General features: G+C 36.2%; 1 protein-coding gene across 2 annotated transcripts in view; it reads left to right on the top strand.

The window, feature by feature from the left end:
• Positions 1-15,152, top strand: part of RNF169 (ring finger protein 169) — a 79,216-nt gene that overhangs the window by 35,662 nt on the left and 28,402 nt on the right. For both annotated transcript variants that reach the window (XM_045818038.1, XM_045818039.1), the window contains exon 3: positions 13,894-14,040. In XM_045818038.1, the coding sequence (XP_045673994.1) occupies positions 13,894-14,040 (147 nt within the window). The remainder of the gene's footprint in view (positions 1-13,893; positions 14,041-15,152) is intronic.

Raw genomic sequence — 15,152 nt, forward strand, 5'->3', positions numbered from 1 at the left:
ATGACAAGGTTCAGGGTATGATCATGAGAGTAGAAAACTGAAGTAGGATGGAAGAAAAGATTTACTGAGAAGGAAATAAGTAGAAGGAACTGAGAGAGTACACTGATATTGAAATCCTCAGGAACCATCACTGAAGTAGTTGAAGAGAAACTCAGATGACAAGTTTCTCTGTGAGCTAGGGAACTTGACAGAGGGACAGGGAGGTGACTGCCATAAAGAGGGGTCTGGGGTGTGTCAGGCTGTAGATACCCAAAAGAAGCTAGGATTTTTGAGGAATAATACCCATTCTGTAATTTGCTTTTTTTCCCCCACTAACAGTATGATATTTTTGTGTGGAGGAGAGCTTTCATATACTTTTTAATCTTGAATGATATTTCGTAGTATGGATGAGGCATTATTTACCTAACCTTCCCATTATCATTGGTCATTTAAATTGTTTCCCTTTTCCCCCAATTTAAAAGAGATATTGCACTGAACACCCATGAACATATGTGAGCAAATACGCCTTTTAGTTTAGATTCCTAGAAGTGAAAGTGCAGATTCAAAGGGTATATACACTTTGTATTGTGGTGGATATCAACAAATTACCTTTAAAGACTTTTTCAGCTTACTTTCTCACCAACAGTAAAAGAGAGTCCCTTGTTTTTCCAAATCCTTGCTCTAAACCATTACCATTATGTTTAATATTTTCCTAATCTGCTAGATAAATGGTATCTCACTGTTTTAATTTATATTTCCCTGATTACTAGATGGAAGAACATCTTATGCTTACTGGCCATTCATACCCTTTAGATCAGGGGTGTTGAACTCATTTTCACTGGGGTCACATCAACTTTGCAGTTGCCTTCAAAAGGGCCGAGTGTAATTTTAGGACTGTATAAATGCAACTGCACCTTAACACTGAAGTGAGAGCTTGGTGCTGCCACCAGCTAGAAAAACAAGGTGCCGGGCAGGATAAAACAAGGTAGAGGGCCGGATTCGGCCCGTGGGCCTTGTGTTTGCCACATGTGTTTTAGATGGCCACTTATATTTTTTCTTGTCTATAACCTTTAGATGTGAAATCAGTTCTGTCTTTTGGATATTTGTGATTTTGACTGCTTAATGACATGCTTTTTTGGTTGCTTTTCTGTACTTTTATAGATGTAGTATATTAAAAAGAAGTTTTCTCATATTTTGTGGCATTTTAAGTAGAAGAATATTAGCATGTGCTTGGTCCTCTATCTTGCTATATCATTTGAGGAATTATCTTTTTAAAAAATTGTAAATAATATATTGATTCCAGAGAGAGGGAGAGAGATGGAGAGAGGGAGAGAGGAAGGGAAAGAAACTGATCAGTTGCCTCCCGCACGCACCCTAACTGGTGTGTGCCCTAACAAGGAATGGAACCTGTGACTTTTCAGTCTATGGGAGGATGCCCCAACCAGCTGTGCCATACCAGCTGGGCAAAGGAATTACTTATTATTTTATTTATTTATTTTTTAACTTTTTTTAAAATTTTAATTTTAGGTCATGCTGCCTGTTTTTGTATAGTCTGTGAATTAAGAATGGTTTTAACACTTTTTAAAAAAGATTTTATTTATTCATTTTTAGAGAGGGAAGGGAGGGAGAAAGAGAGAGAGAGAGAGAGAGAGAGAGAAACATCAATGTGCGGTTGCTGGGGGCTGCGGCCTGCAACCCAGACATGTGCCCTGACTGGGAATTGAACCCGTGATGCTTCGGTTCGCAGCCCACACTCAATCCACTGAGCTACTCCAGCCGGGGTGGAATTACTTATTTTTTTAAAAAAGTATATGTGTATATATGTATGTACTTATATGTAGATAGATAAATATATACATATACACACATTCTCATTATATTCTTGTCTGTAGTAAATATGTTGAAGTGAAAAATAATTTTCAGGGAGAAATTATTTCAAATGATTTAATTTTATTTTTCCATTCTCCATGGGATTGTTAGTCATTTTTGTCTTTTGAAATAACTGATTCATGTTTAAGTTTTTATTCATTTGTTGGATTAGGCTTCTTACTTACACCATTATTTCTTCTGCTTATAACAGTTTGTTAGGTGCTTTGACCACCATGGTTAAATAATAGTTGCTTTATGTTGGCATTGGGAAACATGTGATCCAGCATGCTCTTGTTTGTCTTTGAATCACTAGACTCTTCTAGACTGCTTATCTCCCTGGTTTCTGTAGTGGGAAAGATGAACTGCTTTCGATAATTCTGTGGATCACATGAGTGGTTTAGGCTTTCTCTGAATTGGTTTACTGACCTATCCATTTTCTTTATTCTCCCTCCCCACTGGTTTGTTTTTGAGGAGTATTTTCACCCCATAGCTGGCTAAATTACTCAAGTAGTAAGCATGCAGTTCTTAGTCCTTAGCCAGAGTGCAGAGTAATCAGATATGGTCACTGTGTTACTGAAGTGAATAATGTCTCCATAAGGTAGACATTAACTTTTGTAAAGGAATATTTTTAAAGGTAAGTAAACTTTTAGGATCTAATTATCTTTGAACTTATATGTCTTTAAAGTCCCTTTTACTATATTTCTGCCATGAACTGTAAAATATAATGTACTTTATTAAAACTTGAGCATTTCACTGAAATCTGTCTGGCTGTGTAAAGAGTCATGAGCTGAATGTTGAGTTGGTCTTAACCCTGACTCCTCCTCCTCCTTTTTTAAAAATTTACTTATTTTAAAAGACACTTATATTTACCTGGTAAGTCTAAAATATGTTCTGTCACACTGCAGAAGCAGCAGGTTATTTGCTTGTTTAAAATATTTTTTCCTATTAGATTGTAAAATCTTTTAAGATAGATCTGTTTGTGTAGTCTCTTTGACAAAAAGATCTCCACTGCATCTAATATATCTTGCACATAAGGTAGTTGTCAAATGCTGATTGAACTGAATTGTTGATTGTATAGTTTCAGAGCCACTTCTTTTATGAGAAATGGCTCGTGTAAGGATGTATAGCTGGCTCAGGATAGAACTAGTGATATTTTAAGATTTCTGGAGTTCTTTTTGCTACTTTTTTTTCTTCTTCCTCTGAAATGTTATATAATCCTTGAAGAAATGCTTACTTTTGGCATGTGCTGAAATGCTTCTCTCTGGAACCAGAAAATAGATAATGAATCTCGTACATCTTTAAGAGCAGGTAAGCTGTATAGTAATAAGAAGGAAAAACTCAAAAGAATAAGTTTTAATTTTGACCACATGAGAAAGGAACAGTTATTTTATAGGATGCTCAAAATCTAAAAATGTTAGATATTGTTGTTTTCTCCTTTTGCTACTTACAACCACCCAGACAAGGAAAAACAACTTTATCAAGTAATCTGCTTTTCAATGAAAATAACACATTTGGGAAATTAAAAGCATGATCAAATTTAATTAGAATAACAGGTTATTCAGGCTATTTCTACAATGTGCTATCTTTCCTTGTCTCTTTTATTTATGAGAGGAGAGAATCAGTAGTTATTAGTATAACTAATTATACTATTATTAGCTGTATTAGTATAACAGCTTTTATGATTTACAGAATAGTTTAAAATCATGTCAGTGCTAGTTGAAAGCAGAATTAGAGAATTTTCTAGAAGCAGTTGCAGCTCTTTTGTCTTTAGTACAGAAGAAAATATTTTGTTAAAACATTTGATTAGTGAGGATTTTAGTAAATTAAGATAAGTTTATTTTTCCTGTTTATTTTTCTGCTTACTTTTGTAAGCAGAATTGTAAAATTCTATGAAAGAAAAAAGTTCAGATTATAAAAAATTTGTGACTTTAACCATTTTAAGTGTAAAATTCAGGGACTTTAAGTACATTCACAATGCTATGCAACCATCACTGCTATCTTTTCCCAAAAGTTTTCGATGACGCCAAACAACAACTCTGTATCCTTACCAGTATCTCCCTATTCCACTATCCCTCCAGCCCCTGGTAACCTCTAATCTACTTTTTATTTCTACAAATTTGTCTATTCTAGATATGTAAGTGAAATCATACAAAATATGTCCTTTTGTGTTTGGCTTATTTCACTTTTGAGAAATTGTCAAACTGTTTTCCACGGCAGCTGCACCATTTTACATTTCTGCCAGCAATGTATGAGTATTCCAATTTCTCCACATTCTTGCTGGTACTTGTTAATTTTTCTTTCTTTTTTTTAAATAGTCGTCCCTTGGGTATCTCATAGTTTTATTTATATTTCCCTAATGAACAATGACGGTGAGCCTCTTTTCATGTGCTATTAAATAGTCCTTGTATTTCTTCTTAAAAAAAAATGTAACCTCTCACAATAATGCCAGCTGGTACACTGTTATAGATGGGTTCCTAGAACACTCACCTAGCAGGGGAAGCCTGTACTACAATGGGCCTGCCTTCCAGAAGATAATTCCATTTTTTTTGGTTCCCTCTCCCATATTCTGGATACAAGTTTTATATCAGGTAATATGCTTTGTAAATGTTTTTCTCCCAGTCTGGGTCAGTCTTTTCATTCTCTTGGAGTCTTTTGAAGAGAAGTTTTTAACTTTCAAAACTACAGTCCATAAATTTTTTCCTAAGAATTCTTTGCTCAGCTCAAGATCACAAAGATCTTCTCCTATGTTTTCCTCTGGGAGATTTATAGTTTTAGGCATTACATTTAGGTCTATGATTCATTCTGATTTAATTCTTACATAGGGTGTGGGGTACAGATCCAAGTTCTTTATTGTGCATATGGATGTCCCAGTTGTTATAGCACTGTTTGTTGAAAGACCTCTTTTTCCATTGATTTTCTTTGCATCTGTTTATTTTTTTAAGGTTTTATTTATTTATTTTTAGAGAAAGGGGAAGGGGAGGAGAAAGAGAGGGAGAGATACATCATTGTGTGGTTGCCTCTCATATACCCCCAACCAGGGATCTAACCTGCCACCCAAGCATGTGCCCTGACTGGGAATCGAACTGGCAACCACTTGGTTTGCAGCCTGCGTTCAATCCGCTGAGCTACACCAGCCAGGGCTGCACCTTTGTTTAAAATCAGTTATCCATATAAGTGGATTTATTTGTATGCTCTATATTCTATCATTGATCTGTTTGTTTTTACATCAGTACCATGCTGTTTTTTTTTTACTATTGTAGGGTTAGCTCTCTTAGTTCTTCTTTTTCAAAGTTATTTTGGAAACCATTCTTGGTTCTCTGTATATTCATCTGAGTTTCAGTATTGACTTGTCAATTTCTACAAAAAAGCCCACTGGGATTTTGAGGAATTGCATTGAATCTATAGATCAATTTGTGGAGAATTGACATCTCAGTAATATTAAGTCTTCAGGTCTGTCAACATGGTATATCCTATTTATTAAGTCTCCTTTAATGTCAGCAATGTTTGAGATTTTCAGTTTCTATATCTTTTGTCAGATTTATTGTGTTTCACATTTTGATGTGGCATTTAAAAATACTTAATTTCTAATTGTTCCTACAAGTATATAAAAATACAACTGATTTTTGTATTTTGATATTCCATCTATAGGCCTGCTAAACTTATTTAGTAGTTCCAGTAGTTTTTTTGTAGGTTCTAGTGGATTTTCTGCGGGATTGTGTTGTCTGTGAATTATGACTGTTACTTTTGGAGGACTTTACTACCAGATTTCAAGATTTATATAAGATAGTATGGTATTGGCACAGGAAAAGACATATGAATCAATTGACTAGACTATAGTCCTAAAATAGACCCACACATATATAGTTAATTAATGTTCACAAAGGCACAAAACTAATTCAATGGCAAAAGAATATTTTTTTCAACAGTGGTGCTGGAACAAACTGAATATCCTATGAATAAGTAAAAGCGAATCTTGATCTCTATAACTGTATACAAAAATTAATTCAAAATGGAGTAATAGACTAAATGTAAAAGTTACAGCTATGCAGAAGAAAACATAGAAGAAAAAGATTTTGCCCCTGAGGTGGGCAAAGATTTTCTAGACAGGAACACAAAATATCCTAATAACAGAAGAAAACAATTGATACACTGGATTTTATCAAAGTTTTTTATGAAGGAAATAAAAAGGCAAAGCAAAGGCTGGGAGAACATATTCTCAAAATGCATATCTAACAATGGACTTGTATCCAGAATTTATAAAGAACTCTTGCACACAACAATAGGGTTTAAAAAATAGGATAAAATGTTTGAACATACTTCATAAAAAATGTGCTATCAAGCACATGAAAAGATGCTTAACGAAATTAGCCAGCAGGGAAATACTTACCACCTGACATACTCGAGTGGCTAAAATGAAAAGGCCAAAAATTCCCGTTGTGAAAATGAATGTGAGAATGTGAATCACCTAGAACTCTCATGCATTGCTAGTGAAAGTAAGCAGACATACCTCATTTTATTACGCTATGCTTCATTGTGCTTCACAGATGTTGCATTTAAAAAAAGATAGAAGGCAAGAATCCACCAGCAAAAACCATTACAACTTGCTTTATCGTGGTGGTCCTGACACTCGCTTTATTGTGGTAGTCTGGAGTCAAGCCCGCAATATCTGCGGGTGTGCCAGTAAAATGGTACAACCACAATCAGAAACATTTTGGCAGTTGCTTTATAAATTTAAACATGTACTTACTATGTGATCCAGCAATTCCACTTGTAGATAGTTAGCCAAGCAAAATAAAAACATCTGTCCACAAAAAAATGAATGTGCATAGCAGCTTTATTCATAATAGCTCAAAACTAAATACAGCCCACATGTCCAGCACTTGAATGGATAAACAAATTGTGGTACATTTATGCAATGGAATATATAACTCATCCATAAAAGGAATGTCTTAATAAACAGTATCGTGGATAAATCTCAAAAATATGCTGGGTGAATGAAGCCTGACTCAAGGAATATGTGCTCTGTGATTTTATATTAGGCAAAACTAAATCTGTAGTCACAGTCATCAGATTAGGGGTTGCTTAAGACTGACCGGGGTGGGAGATTAATTGCTAATAGGCTTGAAGGGGCTTTGTTGGGTGGTAAAAATGTTCTCTACCTTGACTAGGGAAATGGTTACATGGACATATACACATTTGTCCAATTTCATTGAACAAATGAAAGACATTAGAAGAGAAATGAACGCTTATGACTACATTCCGTAAGTGTTCATTTTATCATATGTAGGGATTATGCCTTAACATAGTTGATTTAAAAAACATTAATTCTGAGTGGATTGTAGATTTAAATGTGAGCAGTCAAATAATAAGCTCCTTAAAGATAACAAGAGAGAATTTCTTAAACAGGATATGAAAGCTCTAATGTTAAACTGCATTAAAACCTAGAACTTCTTGTCTTTAAAAGACAGTACTAAAAGAGTGAAAAAGGCAAGCTACTGTGTGAGAGGGAAAAACGTGTGTGTGTGTGTGTGTGTGTGTGTGTGTGTATGTATCTCAAAAGTAGTCCCGCCTTATTTGTGGGAGAGATATTCTAAGACTCCCAGCAGATGCTTGAAGCTGCAGATAGTACTGAACCCTGTAAATACTATGCTTTTTCCTGTACATGCACACCTATGAAAACGTTTAATTTATAAATTGGGCACAGTAAGATATTAACAATAATTAATAATAAAACAGAACAATTATAACAAAAAAACAAGGATTACTTGAACACAGGCACTGTAATACCATGACAGTCGATCTGATAACCAACATGGCTACCAAGTGACTAACAGGTGGAGAGCGTATATGCCTGGATTTGCTAGACAAAGGGACGATTCACATCCTCGGGCAGGAGTGGAGTAGGAAAGTGCAGGATTGCCTCACTCTACTCAGAACTGCACAAAACTTAAAACTTATGAATTGTTTACTTCTGTAATTTTCCACTTAATATTTTGAGACCATTGTTGACTGACTGTAGGTAACTGAAACTGCAGAAAGTGAAACCACAGATAAGGGGGGACTACTTATATATACGTATGTATATCTTTTTCTTGAAAATTGTCTCATAGTCAAAAAAGTATAAATAGTTTATACAAATTACTAGAGGATAAAACCCCAAATATCTAAAAGAAAAAAGGGTAACAATGTGAATAGGCACTTCATAAAAGAGGATTTCCAAATAGTAAATGTGTGAAAAGCTGCTCTACACCTTTAGAAGAGAAATGCAAATTGAAATTGTAATGCAGTGTCAGTATCTACTTACTGAAATGTCTGAAATAGACAAATAGACTGAGAGCAGCTGTCATTCTACTAGATTGGTGGGTGGGAGTGTGATTTGTACCAATTTGGAAAACTGTGGCAATGTAGCCATACCTTATGACTAAGTAGTTTCTCTTCTAGAATATATCCCACAGAACAGAATGTGTACCAGGATACATATTCAAAAATGTTCTTAGCAGTTTATGTGTAAATAGCCAAAAACTAGTAATTACTCAGATACCCATTAGCAATAGAATGGTTAACTTGTTTTGTAGTCAAACAATAGAATACTATAAAACAATGGAAAAGAACAAACTATATGCAACTATTTGGATGTATCTCACAACTAGAATGTTCACTGAATGAAGACGGATTTTATACACATATAAGATTCCACTTATGTAAAATTCAGCAATAGGTACAATAGGTGTTGGAAGCTGAGATTGTGGTTACTTTCGGGTGAGGAGTTAGGTACAAGGGGTATGATTTCTTGACCAGGGTAGTGGTTATGTGGATATACTTATTTTATGTAATTTACCATGTCTTGCATTTATTATTTGTATACTTTTCTATGTATAATGCTTTGATTTTTAAAAAAAGTTCATTTTTAAAAATTAGGGTAAAATAAAAATATTTTCAGGAAAATTTCCATGGTACTCTTGGTAGTGTGCCTGAGTATGAGATTAATGTACAGAAGTCAATAGTTTTTCTCCAGTAATTACATCTGAAAAAGAAAGCAATACAAATCATTCCACTTATAGTAGTGGGCAGCTTCACTTTGGTACAACCTGGAATCTCCTTGTTCAAGGGCCAACTGCTTGCTTCTTGCATTTAGCCCTAGGACTTCTCTGTTGTTGGAGCTGCAGTACCTACCATGGGAATTTACCCAAGTTGTACAAACTAACGTGAGAGGCATTTGACACCATGAAGAGCAAACTTTGGACATTGGGAAGTATAGGAGTCAATAGATATATGATTCCTTTTTTCTCACTTCAGACTGTCTTGACATGCATTTCATAGAGTTTCTTATTTTGTCCTCTGTAGGCAATGACTGGACCAGTGTTCACGCATAAAAGCCTTCTTCTGAGACTCTGCTCAGCTCCCTACCCCCCATACCAAAGAATTACCAGCCCAAAATGTCAGTAATGCTGAGGTCGAGACACCCTGGCATCTGAACCCAATGGTTTGCTATAAAATTCAATCCCTGTGACTTTGGGAAATAACCACTGAGTGTTAATTTTTGTGTATATAAAATGATGATAGATACAAACAGAGCCCTTAAGGATTAAATGAGGTAAACTCTATAAACTTAATGCCTGGAACATAGAAGAGTTTAATAAACAGCAGCTATTGATATTTCCTACTCAAATTTGCATGCTACTCTCAGAGGCATATTCCCTGAGTATAAAAATTCCTTCCCAGAGACCAAGTTCTCAAGTCCTTATAAAAGGGGGGGAAAAACCCAAAAACCAAAAAACTACAGAACCCAGCATAGAGAAAACAACATGATTCATGTGAAGATTTATTTTTTATTTTTTAAGTATATTTTATTGATTACATTATTACAGTTGTCCCATTTTCCCCCTTCACTGCCCTCCACCCTGCACACCCCCTCCCACCCACACATTCCCCCCTCCTTTAGTTCATGTCCATATGTCATACTTACAAGTTCTTTAGCTTCTACATTTCCCATACTATTCTTACCCTCCCCCTGTATTTTCTACCTACCATCTATTATTCTGTGTACCTTTTCCCTCCCTCTCTCCTCCTCCCACTCCCCTGTTACTAACCCTCCATGTGATCTCCCTTTCTGTGGTTCTGTTCCTGTTCTAGTTGTTTGCTTAGTTTTTGTTTCAGTTTTTGGTGTGGTTGTTAATAATTGTGGGTTTGCTGTCATTTTACTGTACGTGTTTTTTATCTTCTTTTTCTTAGATAAGTCCCTTTAACATTTCATATAATAAGGGCTTGGTGATGATGAACTCCTTTAACTTGACCTTATCTGAGAAGCACTTTATCTGCCCTTCTATTCTAAATGAAAGTTTTGCTGGATAGAGCAATCTTGGATTTAGATCCTTGCCTTTCATGACTCAGAATACTTCTTTCCAGCCCCTTCTTGCCTGTAAGGTCTCTTGAGAAATCAGCTGACAGTCTGATGGGAACTCCTTTGTAGGTAACTGTCTCCTTTCCTCTTGCTGCTTTTAAGATTCTCTCCTTATCTTTATCTTGGGTAATGTAATTATGATGTGCCTTGGTGTGTTCTTCCTTGGGTCCAACTTCTTTGGGACTCTCTGAGCTTCCTGGACTTCCTGGAAATCTATTTCCTTTGCCAGAATGGGGAAGTTCTCCTGTATTATTTGTTCAAATAACTTTTCCACTTGTTGCTCTTCTTCTTCTCCTTCTGGTACCCCTATAATTTGGATGTTGGAATGTGTAAAGATGTCCTGGAGGTTCCTAAGCTTCTCCTCATTTTTTTAAAATTGTTTCTGCATTCTTTTCTGTGTTGTTTCTTTCTTCCTTCTGCTCCACTCCATTGATTTGAGTCCCAGTTTCCTTTCCATCACTATTGGTTCTCTGTACATTTTCCTTTATTTCACTTAGCGTAGCCTTCATTTTTTTTTTCATTTAATTTGCAACCAAATTCAACCAATTCTGTGAACATCCTGATTACCAATGTTTTGAACTGTGCATCTGATAGGTTGGCTATTTCTTTGTCGCCTGGTTGTATTTTTTCTGGAGCTTTGATATCTTTTTTCATTTGGGCCATTTCTTTTTCTTTCTTTCTTTCTTTTTTTTTTTTTTGGTCTTGGCGTGCCTGTTATGTAGTGAGGGGTGGAGCTTTAGGTGCTCACCAGGGCAGGGCAACCCATGTCCTGCTTTGTGATGCTGTATGTGGGGGAGGGGTCCGAGAGGGAACAATGGCACTTGCTCTGTTCTCTGCCAGTTTTCAGTCACTTCCTGTGTTACCCACAATCAAATTGGACCCTTATGGTGCTGATTCCCAGGTGGGTGGGTTTGTGTACATTCTAACACCCTGTGGGTCTCTCCAATGAACTCTCCTGTTAGGCTGGGAGTTTCTCCCACTGCCGCCTCAACACCCACTGGTGTTTTCTATCAGAGGTTTGAGGCTTTATTTCTCCACGCTGTGGCCCTGGGTTGCATGGTCTGTCTCGCTCCCCAGCTGTTCCTCCTGGTTTATCTGCACACGAATGTGGGACCACCTGCTCCACTCGTTGCCACCTTGCCCGGTCCGCCAGCTGGAGCCTCGCTGCGAGTCCTCTCTGCCCAGCTGCTCATCTCCACCCCTCCTGCTGGTCTGGATGAGTGTTTCTTCTTTAACTCCTTGGTTGTTGGACTTCCATACAGTTTGATTTTCCGTCAGTTCTGGTTGTTTTTTGTTTTTAAATTGTTGTTGTCCTTCTTGTGGTTGTGTAAGGAAGCACAGTGTGTCTACCTATGCCTCCGTCTTGGCTGGAAGTCTCATGTGAAGATTTAAATGGATACATGGGTTTTTCAGTTGTGTAAATTTTTAGCTTTGTTAAGAATATTGTTGTGTTAGCAGAGACTCAGCACAGTAATGAAAAGGTGGTTTTGCTAGAAACACAGGCCTGTTGTCCAAACTTTGAGAGGAGTGGTAAACATTATTAGGAAGCATAAGAATACATTCTAAAGCACGAAGAAAAGCCAGAGGGCATAGTATATAAGTATCACTAAGCACTAAACAAAATTAACACTAAAATATGTAAAAGGAAATTTAATACTTAGTTTTTTTTAAATTGTAACATCTGTGTATATATTATGGGGGCAATCCTCTGCATTTAGGATGTTTAGTAGCAATCTTTGGCCTCTAGCCACTAGATGCTATACACACTGCACCCCTAAGTGTAACCAAAAGTGTCTCCAGACATTGCTAGATGTACCCTGAGAGGCAAAATCATTGGTTGAGAACCATTGAGATAAACCTAGATTTGAGTTCCAGCTCTAGGGCTATGATTCTATGAATTTGAACACATTAACCTAACTCTTAACCTTCATTTTCTTAAGTGAGATAATGTATATATAGTGCTTAGCTCAGTAGGTACACATAAAAGTTCAGTACATGATAATTATTTTGATGCTAAAACCTTTTCTCTTTTGTGCTGGTCTGCCTTTCCATCCTTTAAAAGTGAAATGCCCCTTTGTGTAGCTAGCTGGTAGTTAAGTTGTTGAAGAAGAATTTCTCATATAGGATCACAAAAGACACTGATCTTTCATGTAGGCAGTTAGCATGGACTTAGGTTTGCTTTTTCCCTGGATATGGATTTGCTTCTTTTCCCTCATTTGATTTGAGAAGAGGGGAGCATGTTATTTCACTTGAATCTCCTCCTGATATAACATTGTGTATAGTGTTCTTTAAATATTCATAACCTCATGAATTAGATTCAGTGTGTTAAAGACTAGTTCAGGCTTATAGGAATCAGACCTATAGAAATTAGAAAGATAAGAGTAAATCTTTATTGTTGTTATTGTGCTTTTTGTTTTTCTAACCCTAAGGCAACAGCCAATGAAAAATATTTATTTGTTCTTTAGCTTTATTTTCCTGCAAGTATGATAAAAATATTAGTAGCCTATAATTGCTTTAATATACATTGTCATTTAAATTTTATTAAAATCCTGGGCAGTGAAAAGAGAATAAAAAGGAGATTAGGAAAAGAAATTTATATACTATAAGGACATAGCAAGACACAACATTTACACTTACTATCTTATTTGCTTCTTATAACAGTATCTGCAAAGTTTCCATAGCATTATCTCTGTTTTGTAGGTGAGCATATGATGGTTCATTTGCCAAAGATCATCTAGCTGATAAATAAGTTACAGAACCATTAAAACCCAGGTTTTCATTCCCAAACCCATCTTTTTTGTTTTAATCCTCACTGGAAGATGTGTTTTACTGATTTTTTTTTTAGAGAGAGAAAGAGGGAGAGAGAGAGAGAAAAAAACATCAATGTGAGAAAGAAACATCGACTGGTTGCCTTCCATACATGCCCCACCCAGGGATCGAACCTACAACCTAGGCATGTGCCCTAACCAGAATCAAACCAGAAACCTTTATAAAGATGCACAGAACAATGCTCCAACCAACTCAGCCTCACAGCCAGGGCCAAAGCGCATCTTAATTTCACAATGCCATGCTACCTCTCCCAAATGAGGACGCATATGCCTCTGCCTTAAATTTCTTTGTAGGTCATGTATCTTGACGTATTCTCTGGACCACAAGATAACAGCATAAATTGTAGGACATTAGAACTGTGATAAAGTCATGTTTTAGAACTTTTGCTACTAGGCCTACAGACCTGTCTTGCTTAGGCCAGCTTCTCTAGCCCTCTGCAGCCTACATCTCTGCTGTTCTCCTGGTCCAATACGTTTATATCTGGTTTATGGGAATAAGAAAGTTTTTAGGTTCAGCCTCTTCTAGCTAAGTAAATAAACTTTTATTTTTTGATTGTGTATTACCTTTGCTTTTATGGTTTCATATTGCTCAAGAATGCAGAGCAGTTAAATCTTAAGCCATGAAACATATGCTTAGCAAGAGTCAAATAAAAGCTGACTTAATTAATACTTAATAGGGCTTTATATTATACAATTGAAAAAAAATAGTCTCAAAACTGCCATGTGGTGTTTGTTCTGATACACTACTGAGGAAAAAAAATTTTAAGTCTATAGTTGCCTAAAACTCTATTGTCTTGGTGTGATTTGTATTTTTAGATGAAAGAAGAAAAGTTACAAGAGGAGAAAACCTCCGAAGATCAAATTCAGAAGCTGTTACCAGAGGATACAGAAACAGGGAAAAGGAAAATGGATGAGCAGAAAAAAAGAGATGAGCCATTAGTACTGAAAACAGATTTGGAGAGTGTAAGTGGATCACTTTTTTTGAGGGACAGTTGCCTCAGAATCAGCAGTTAGCCCAGGTGACATGCGTTTGAAAAACCTATGTTGGTGAACTAGGAGACCAGTAGTAGTAACTGACTGAAGCTCAAGAGTAGTGAGAAACTTAGCACCCAGGTGAGAGCTAGAGAAAGTTACTTTATGAATGGGACAAGGGACTTGTGTGGAAAGGTTAAGGGAACAATGGGGTGAAAAGGTAAGAGGAAAAACCTAAGTATGGTGATACTACTTGTGATAAATTTTATATGTATATTGTCATTTTGACTTATGTGTTGATATTTGAGTTCTATGTATCTTATATCCTCTACTAGATTTCCTTAAAGCTTGAATTTCCCTTTATTCCTTATAATGCCCTAAGCAGCACAGTGCTAGACATAAGGTATTAGATTGTATTATAATGCTTAAACTTAACCTAATTAGACTTTTAATTGTACCAAATCTTGCCTGAATTTTTTTCATTACTTATTTACCAAGTAAATTACTGGAAAAGGTTGTAAGTGGTATATTTTAACTTACATAAGAAAGCACTTTTGGGCCCTGGCTGGTATGGCTCAGTGGATTGAGAGCCAGCCTGTGAACCAAAGGGTTGCTGATTCGATTCCCAGTCAGGGCACATGCCTGGGTTACGGGCCAGGTCCCCAGTAGGGGGGCGTGCAAGAGGCAACCACACATTGATGTTTCTCTCCCTATCTGTCTCTTTCCCTTCCCCTCTGTCTAAAAAATAAATAAATAAAATCTTTCAAAGAAGAAAGCATTTTGCGAAGTGTACTGATTAGTTCAGATCGGTCATTACAATTGAGGTTTTTTTCCTTAGTCTTATTGGATTGTACATCTTTTTATTGCTTGCTGTATGTATTTAGCATATCTGTAGAATCATATCTTTTAAAATATTTTGTGATTCAGTTTTGTTAGTATTTCATTTATTTTTCTAATTAACCAGAGTTAATAAAGCTTTACTCTATATAAAGACCGACAATATAACAGAATAGGGGGGAAAAATCTCTGGTTCAGAAGTCTGTCTCAGATAGGTCCCAGCATTAAAACAGACTGTATAACCTTGGCCAGATTATTTAATTGCT

Source organism: Phyllostomus hastatus, unplaced genomic scaffold, assembly GCF_019186645.2.
Source record: "Phyllostomus hastatus isolate PE091 unplaced genomic scaffold, TTU_PhHast_1.1 phas_scaffold_317, whole genome shotgun sequence".
Classification (NCBI taxonomy): domain Eukaryota; kingdom Metazoa; phylum Chordata; class Mammalia; order Chiroptera; family Phyllostomidae; genus Phyllostomus; species Phyllostomus hastatus.